Source organism: Bidens hawaiensis, unplaced genomic scaffold, assembly GCF_021521415.1.
Source record: "Bidens hawaiensis isolate Kalapana, Puna unplaced genomic scaffold, B.hawaiensis_p1.1 tig00015777_1, whole genome shotgun sequence".
Taxonomy (NCBI): domain Eukaryota; kingdom Viridiplantae; phylum Streptophyta; class Magnoliopsida; order Asterales; family Asteraceae; genus Bidens; species Bidens hawaiensis.
Window position 1 is genome coordinate 454,935 of NW_027492410.1, and position 9,424 is coordinate 464,358.

The 9,424-nt window shown below is 36.9% G+C and overlaps 1 protein-coding gene and 1 pseudogene across 1 annotated transcript; one reads left to right on the forward strand and one right to left on the reverse strand.

Moving 5' to 3' along the window:
* The first annotated feature begins 279 nt into the window (after nt 1-279).
* LOC143549787 (protein GRAVITROPIC IN THE LIGHT 1-like) lies at nt 280-1,585 on the forward strand (annotated as a pseudogene).
* A 3,647-nt stretch (nt 1,586-5,232) lies between these two features.
* On the reverse strand, nt 5,233-9,176 carry LOC143549794 (uncharacterized). Its single transcript, XM_077040601.1, has 6 exons — nt 8,799-9,176; nt 7,133-7,360; nt 6,706-7,060; nt 6,487-6,611; nt 5,578-5,713; nt 5,233-5,495 (listed from the first exon to the last, which is right to left on the reverse strand). Exons 1-6 carry the CDS (start codon nt 9,140-9,142, stop codon nt 5,256-5,258), a joined length of 1,428 nt encoding a protein of 475 aa, XP_076896716.1. The 5' UTR covers nt 9,143-9,176; the 3' UTR covers nt 5,233-5,255.
* Between the last annotated feature and the right edge of the window lie 248 nt (nt 9,177-9,424).

Genomic DNA, 9,424 nt, shown 5'->3' on the forward strand with positions numbered 1-9,424 from the left:
CGACAAAACATGTTTATAGACATACTTAACATCTCTGTAACGTAAATAAAAAAACTAATTATATGATTTATCTCTTATTAATACCATATATGTTTTGTTTATAAAAAAAGTAACAAAAACAAAGAGGATACAAAAAGCAGTCACTCTCACTCTCACTCTCTTCCATTCAATTTAAAAAATTCTCCCGGCTCTTCACGCACCATTTTTGCTTTCCTCATTTTCATTTTCATATTTCATATTCAAAACACACACAATACACACTTGATTCATATTTTCTCAATGGACTCCATTAAAGCTGAAGCTGCATCTGCATCAGCAAATAGAAGCAAATTCTCCAAAACCTTCCACAAAGTCCTCCCCTTTAAGAAATCTTCCAAATCCTTATCCAACAATGGCTTTTGTGTACTACTCCCACACGATCACAAACAAAAAAATCCTGATTCCGCCACTGATAGGCATTGCAACAAACACCCATCTGATGATCCGGATGTTCGCAATAAAGCTGCGATGGACGCCTTTGTTGCGAAGCTTTTTGCTACTATTTCGGCCTTAAAGGCCGCATACGCTGAGCTGCAAGTTCCCCTACAATGGGGAGGCGGTGCAATGCGCCGATCAAGGGGTTGTCGACGAGCTCAACACCATTTCAGAGTTGAAACGGAGTTTCTTAAAGAAACAAATTGACTCGTCGCCTCCTCATGTGACTCTGCTGCTCGCGGAAATCCAGGAGCAGCAGAGTCTCATGAAGATGTACGAAATTACCATGAATAAAATGGAGAGAGAAATTAAATCAAAAGACTACGAAATTTCCTCTCTCCAGAAACAGTTGACGGAGATTAACTCCGTCAACAAATCTATTGAAACCATGCTGAACTCCGGCCAGTGTTTCCCTTTATTTGACCACGTCAACGTGGCCGATATAACCCCGACGAATTTCGTTGACGTGTTACATTACACGCTTAGATCCGTTCGAAATTTCATTAAATTATTAATTCGTGATATGATCAATGCGCATTGGGATATTGATGCGGCGGTAAAAGCAATTGATCCAACTATAACTTTCCCCGAACCGAGTTACAGATGTTTCGCTATTGAATCATTCGTTGCTCGTGAAATGTTCGACGGTTTTGGTTTTAACGACGAAGGAGGCGACGAAGGAGAAGACCAGTTTCAATGGTTTAACCGTTTTAAAAAGATGAAATCATTAACGACAACGCAATTGTTGCAAGAAAACCCTAAATCCGCATTTGGGAAATTTGCGCGCGCAAAATACATGCGGTTAGTGCATCCGAAAATGGAGGCCTCGTTATACGGGAACCTCAGCCAACGAAAGATTTTAAACACGTGGCAGTTTCCTGACACGTGTTTTTTTAGCGCGTTTACCGAGATGGCACGGCGCGTGTGGGTGTTGCGGTGTTTGGCCGCGGCGATAGGGAAAGAAGTGAGTGTGTTTCAGGTGCGGAAAGGGTGTCGATTTTCAGAGGTGTTTATGGAAAGTGTGACAGATGAGGCATTTGCGGGCGGTGAGGTGCGTGTTGGGTTTACGGTCGTGCAAAGTCAAGTGTATGTGCTGCCAATGCGGCGGTGATACCACGGAAAGTAGCGGATGGTTGTGATGGGTGTATAGGTGTAAGTGGTTATACTGTGTAACGTTATTGAATAATGGTAGAATTCTACTTTTTTTTTTTTGAAAATTTGTATAATTTAAATTTTACAGATATTATGGAGCAAAGAATCATTTCTTGTCCACTTTCAAATTTGTGTTCCTTTTTCTATTGTTTATGTCCGTTACAAATTTTGAATTTAAGTAGAAAAGTAGAAAACTTTAGTTAATAATATATTTGTACATGTTTTTAAAAATATCAAGGAGTTGGAAAAAATGGATAAAAGGGTACAAAACAACTAATCAACTATCTTCTATATCTCAGTTTTCTACTAAAATGTACATGTTTGTCTAGAATGAGACATAACCTAGGACCCCATGGGAAGGATACATATTACCGCATCTGTTGTGTCATACCGTGGATTCGATACCGTGTTTAGTATTCATTTTTCAAGAAATTTGGTATCTGTATTTTCGGTACCGGTGCCAGCACAATACCGATATCATATAGAGATGGGAATTTTGTAACGAGTACCTCTGACTAATCGGTACCGTACCGATTGATTCGGTAAGATATTAATTCAGTAGTCACTTTTCAAGAGATTCGGTTTTCGCAGGGCTGGCTCAATGAATGTAGAGGCCTAAAACGAAACAAGATTTTAGGGCTTTTTCATGACAATTGTTAACAAAAAAAAATTCCTTGTTACAAGTTTTGAACTTATAACCTATACTTTAGCATTAACTAAGCCTACTACCATACCAATGCATTACTTTGAGTTTACTTTACCCATTATAATATATCAATATATAACGTTTTTTTTGGACTTGGAGGCTTTAATTAAGTGTAGGCCTAAAGCCCTAACTTGTTTTCGCTATCCCACAAGCCATCCATAGGTTTTCGGTATTTTCGGTAACTGATACGTTGCTGATCACATCGTTATCCTATAGTATGTTATGGATATGAAATACCTTAGTGTATGAAAGTTAAATTGAGGAATATTTTCATGTAAATAAAAGGAAAAATCATATTGATTTTTATCGATACATAATAAGATTAATAAAAGTTGTGTGTGTGTTATTATCAAAGAGACAAGAAGACAAGGGTGAGAGACAAGAGTCGCAAAGGTCGGCGAGTGGTGCCCACGCATATGAAAAAGAGGAGTGGACATGCTTCCTTAACAATCCTTCAAATCTATCATTACTTCCTTATTTATTTTACTACTTTTCTTATACTTTATACTTATCCTTAAATCATGCTAGATTTCCTTTTTTCCATTTCTATAGTTTCTTAGAGAATGTTAAATTCTTTTATTCAAAAAAAAACACCTTTCAGTGTGTATATCATAGCTAGGGTGATTATCAATTCGGAACCACCAAAACTGACCTGAAACCAAAACAGGCTAGCCATCTTCGTAGGAACCGACCCGAATAACAACTTCATGGTTCGGTTCAATACTTCCATATGGGTTTTCATGGTCCGGTTACGTGATTTTGGGTTCTGTTACAAATTGGGTTTGACCAGCCAACTCCACAGGAACCAAAACCGACTAGAGAACCTTTTGATGTAGAACTCAGAACCATTAGCAAACAGGTCAATATGTTTGTGATCATTTCACAATTAAAGTAACTAGCAAAACCCATAACTTTACCTAACAAGATCATCATTACTAAGAGTTGATAATCCCATTGCAAGTTAAGTAAACTACTTCCTAGCTAAAGAAAAACAAACAAAACAACTTTACAAATAAATACTATACAAAGAAAACAAATCTTGTTGTAGTATTACATTCATTGTACATGTCTTATCTTCATATTATATGTCAGACTAAGGTGGTGTTTGTTTGCTTAAAACATCTGCAGGAGACTTATGTCTGCGGGCACGCAGACATAAGCTTCTGAAGACTATTTGTTTTTTTTTTTAAATAAGATCTGCAAACTGCTTTTTTGGTTTTAAAAAAGAAGCTATTGTTTAACTTCTTCACACATCTTCAAACTTCTTAACATCCTATCAACACCCAATGTCCAACACCACCACCCATCGTGCGTCGCCGCCGCCACCACTATCCACCACCACCCACCACCACCACCACCCACCGTCCGCCACCATCACCGTCCATCACCACCACCACCACCGTCCACCGCCACCGTCCATCACCACCCACCATTCGCCACAACCACCGTCCACTGCCACCACCCACCATCACCATCCACCACCCACCACCACCCTCCATCACCACCACCACCACCATCCATCACCACCACCACCCACCCGTCGGCCACTACCACCACCCACCATCTGCCACCACCACCCACCACCACCGTCCATCAACCCGTCGGCCACAACCATCGTCCATTACCACCACCCACCGTCCGCCACCACCACCTACCATCCACCACCATCACCGTCCATCACCACCACCACCCACCGTCCGCCCACCACCACCAACTACTTTACTGGTCTATAGACGTTAAATGACTTCTATCTACTGTGATATGTATGATAGGTAACTAATTTTCAGCTTATGTAGACGATACCCAGTTTATAAAACAAACAGTATTATACTTTCAGATTGCAGACCTTCAGACCACATTTTCAGTTACAGACATGAAATCAGATGAAATCAGATTGCAGACAGTTTTTGTCTTAAAAAACAAACAGCACCTAAGTTTATGGTACATGTATTCAAGAGTGGAGGAAGCACCAACATCAGCATAAAGAATGATATACATGTACATCAAAGTTGATACAACAAAACATAAAGGACACATGTACATCAAAGTTGATACAGCAAAAGCATAAAGAATGATACATGTACAACAAAACATATCTTGCCAAAATTCTTCTCATCTCGTTATCTAGAAAAAGACTGTTTTGAGAGACGTGTATCAGATAATTTCATGTGGCAATTTAACATGTCAATTCATAAAATCTTGTTTATAAGAATTTTAGTAAAATTCTATGACTGAGTTTGTTTTGTAAGATTTTATTATGTAAAGCATCTAAGTTAGTTCTAAAGTGCCATGTCATATAGTCAAATATTAATTGCAAGTCGGTAAACTACTTCACCGACGACTAATGCCGGTTAGAATTAAAAAGTTTATATATGTATAAAATTTTGTACTGATCTCTACCCCAACACCTGACTAACACTTGGTTATTTTTAGGACACTAGCTCCCTCGCCATTTGATTATTTGTTTTTTGAGTTTGAGAGGCGAAACTCACAACCATGAATGAAAGTAATACATTTCTTTAACTACGATTTGATCTTACAAGATTATCCTTTTAACGTATGTTTTTAACGAGCTAGCATCTTCGAACGTACTAAAAAAATATTACATTTTTTCTATTACGTTCATACTCAATAAGGAATGTTATAAATTTACTCAAGTATGGTTATTAATATCCGTACCCGTACAGCTTACATAAAGAATGGGGAGTTTCTAATGGTTTGTTAACAAAGATATTAAACCGTTATGATCTTACGAGCATAAATAAACGAAATTTTTGCAAGTATAAAAACAAAAACACAGGATTTAACATCCGAAAAAAGAAATATCCAGATTAAAAACGCCACTGCTTTAGATAATATTCTCCCTAAACCGAGCGATAAGTAAGACGCTAAACCACTTTCTCTAACACAACCCAACGTGAAATTAAAAGCCGAATAACCCAAGTTCACTGGCTTTCTCCTTCTCAAAGGTCTCAAAGTACTGATATATGATTGTAACCGCCAACAATATACCAGTACCTGATCCAATGGCTCCCATGAAATCCGCCAAAACCGTCAATGCACCAATGCACATTCCTCCGAAGGCAGCTGCTGTCGGGATATACCGGTTCAGTTCCTTTTGGAGATTTGAGTCCCGATGACCTGGCATCACCATTTGTTGCTCCTGCAAGTTTTCCAGAAAGAATTGGAATCTTATTAATAAATAATAAGTGACTGAATGTAGTTAATAATAACGTTGCAATTACCTTTAGTTGTTTGGCTACATCTCTCGCAGAAGATCCAGAAACTTCAATCCATGTTTTCGAAAAGAGTGCACAGGCGGTTAGCATAAACACCAAGTAGAAGAGAGCATGGAAAGGATTTGCTGCCATGTCTGCCAAGCTGGATATTCACCAAACAAGCAATTATTTCATGTTTTTGGATAAACAAGGTTTTGGGCCAACCCATAACATAGTTTGACCCGTTACCAAACCAACCATTGACCAGAGTAAAGAGTCGAGCCGCTCGTGAGCTACTCTCGAGCTAAGCTTAAACGAGCTCGAGCCTAAAGATAAGTTCGTTTAACAAAAGAGCCTGTTATGAAATACATACATTAATTTTTATTTAATATAGTAAATACTAAATATATATTGTATAACAATAATTATGATAACACTAAACTTAGCAAAACAAATATTATAACACCAAATTTTGCAAACTAATATTTGTAACAATGTCTAAAAATCTTGAATCAGACCGAGTTTAAACAAGCTTGAGCGTAAAAATAACTTTGTTAAATAAACGAGGCTATCACTTAAATAAATACAGTAGCTCTTTTTAATATAAAAAACTTATTAAATAATAATTTTACATGTATCACCATGATAAAAATAACTAAATAATACATACTATGTTACAAATATATAATTATAATTATAAATACACATTAAAAAATAACCATGTATATAAATATAACAATCAAATAATCAATAGAAAATAAAGATGTTGAGCCAACCTTGGGCTTGGCTTAAGCTACACAAGCCAAACTCAAGCTTGGATTAAGCTAAACGAGCCAGACTCGAGCTCCGTTTAAACTAAACGAGCCAACCTTGAGCTCGGTTCGTTTACACCCATAGACAAGACAATCAAAACAAAATATGGGAAAATTTTAATACCTCGAAGGTGCGGTAACATAGTAAGCAAGCCCACCAACAGGGACCGATTGGCCCGAGTATTCAGACTCCTTCCACTTCCCCAACAAATTAACCAAGAAATTCCCACTGTACTTTCTGTGAAGCAACTGAATTTTTTTTAAGAAACAAAAAGGAAAATCAGTTACCAAATGTAAAAATGAAAAATAATAAAAACTAATTCAAACATAATTTGTATACTACCTGAGAGATGAAATAAAGGTTGGATACAAGTGCAGACTGAAGAATAATAGGCATGTTGGAAGTATAGAACAACTTAATCGGATAAGACCCTTGTTGACCGCGCGCGTTCTTAGATCTGACAGGCAAAACAACCCGAAACCCTTGAAAATAGATCACAATTAGGAAGATCAAAACTGTAGCCAACAAATTAGTGACATTTGGCAAGTTTTGTCGGTAAAACGCTTCACGTAATGCTCTAACTTTATCAGTCCGGGTGATCAAAAGATGGAATAATGCAATAACCGCACCCTCAAACTCAGCACCACGGCCGCTGTTAATTGTTGTCGGGCTGAATGCTTTCCAGATAATACTTTCACTGCATGATTAAATATTAATAAAAAACTAAGCTGGAAATACATGGACACATGGCAAGAGAAGATTGGCTTACCAGATATTGGTGGCTATGAACAGTGAGATTCCAGAGCCTAAACCGTATCCTTTTTGGAGAAGTTCATCCAAACATATGACAATAATGCCAGCGAAACAAAGTTGAACGATTATGAGAATTGCGTTTCCGACACCGAGTTGACCAACGCTACCGTACATTCCTGATAGAACATATGCAACAGCTTCACCAACAGCAATCAAGATACCAAGCAGCTTCTGAGCACCGTTTCTGGGAAAATCATAAGTTTAAACAAAGTTAATTTAAAAAAAAAAGTGTGAATAGAGTTGTAAACAAACCGAACGAACATAAACGGGACATGCTTGAGTTTATTTATAATTTAAAAAAAAGGTGTGCATAGGGTTGTGAATGAATCGAACGACTACAAATGGGACATGTTGGTGTTCTTTTAGCTTTAACCAAACAAAAGATCAAACAAGATCAATTAAATAACGGGTTTTCTTTTTTTTTTTTCTTGTTCGTTAAGAAAATAAGTGGGTTTGTGTTCGTTTGCTAAAAAAATAAGTGGGGTGTCTCCGTTTGCCATGAAAATAAGTGGGTTTGTGTTCAGTCGTTAAGAAAATAAGTGTGTTCGTGTTCGTTTATGTTCGTTTGTTCATAGTATAAACGAACAGTTCACGAACACAAACAAACAGACATAATTGTAGATAGAATAGTGAACACCAATTAAAATTAAACGTGAACATCAATATGTTAGACTGATAAAGTCATTAAACTACACAAATTGTATTGGGTTTAAAAATTTTAAATGAATATATAAACAAACATTAATGAACGAACGTAAAGACCCCTAGATTAATAAGCGTAACAAAAAAGACATGTGTTCATGTTCATCCGTTTAACTAAATGAACGAAAAACTTAATTCATGTCATAAACGCATAGTTATCAAATGCGCTAGGCACACTCAAGGCGCATAGGCCTTGCCTGGGGCCTAGGCGCAAGGCGCAAAAAAAGCGAGGGCCCGAGAGAAAAAAAAGCGCACAATGAAAAATAAATATTTATGTAATCCAAAACTTGAATCACATAGTTTCAATGCCAAAAATTATCCAATATCAAAAGTTCAAAAACTTTAAAATTGTCCAATACCAAACACTAAAGTTTAATAGCACCAACAGCCAGCATCAATTTTGCAGTCACCAACTATTGAAGTCAGCTCTACACATCTAGATTAAATCGGACTACCAATTATGCTCTGCAATTTCTAGAACAAAAAATAATATTCTAGAATTAAAAAGTTCACCTTTAAATTTTAGTTGTAAAGTTTAAATCATATAATGGGAATTTAGCAAAGCAAATTAAACTAAAAGAAACATGAGTTCAAAATTATCAAAGTGATCATATAGAAAGATTGGATTAAATTAAGTAAATTTGACTTTATTTTAGGTATCTTTGTTAATCAAAAATCAAAAGAAATCATAAAAATTCAAAAAAATAGAAATTGCTCCTAGAATTGCGCCTTCCCTATATAGAAGCACTAAATCATTGCCTCGCCTAAAATAGTGCCTACGCGCAGTAGGCGGTGGCTTTTAATAACTATGCATAACCGAACATAAACAAGCTTCCTACCAAACAGTTCATTGAACGATTGATTCATTTAAAGGCGTGCAAATAACAAAAGTTTAGGAAAAAAGCTGCTTAATTTCTTACAAGAGTGCACGATCCTCACGAACATTGTTGTCAACTTCAATGATCTTTGACCCAGCTAACAGCTGCATAACCAACCCAGAAGTCACAATGGGAGTGATACCAAGTTCCATGACGGTCCCACGGTTTGAGGCCAGAATCACACGCATCCAGTAAAACGGGTCTGCCCCGGTTGTTGAGTGAATGCCATACAGGGGAAGTTGACTGCAAACCAGAAAGATGAACAGAGAGATCACAGTGTATATGACCTTTTCTCTGAACGGAACCTTCCTATCTGCACTTTGAACTTCTGGCAGAAACGAAAGAAACGGTCTGACCAAATGCAACACTCTGAAACCACCTCCCATTTTAGCAAATCAGAACAGCAAACCACCTGTTTCAAATCATTTGAAAAGATTAGCAACTATAAGTAACAAGTAAACAATCACTTGAAGCTACAAATTTCTATATTGAAAATAACTTTGCACGTATCCACAAACATCTAAAATCTGTAGTTTTTCAAAATACACGATCATATTCATAGATGCACATTGTGACAACTAAACTGGTAACTTCAGAACCAAGCAGTTTTTATACAAATCATTTCATATTGAACGAAATTTGCTAATGATCTAGAAAATATTCATATA

What these genes read in the sequence shown, in the direction of transcription:
- LOC143549794 (XM_077040601.1), bottom strand. Translation starts at nt 9,142, where the DNA reads ATGGGAGGTGGTTTCAGAGTGTTGCATTTGGTCAGACCGTTTCTTTCG. An exon ending in TTCATAGCCACCAATATCTG is followed by an intron (nt 7,061 to 7,132) that starts GTAAGCCAATCT and finishes TTAATCATGCAG; the next exon opens with TGAAAGTATTATCTGGAAAG. An exon ending in ACCTTTATTTCATCTCTCAG is followed by an intron (nt 6,612 to 6,705) that starts GTAGTATACAAA and finishes AAAAAAATTCAG; the next exon opens with TTGCTTCACAGAAAGTACAG.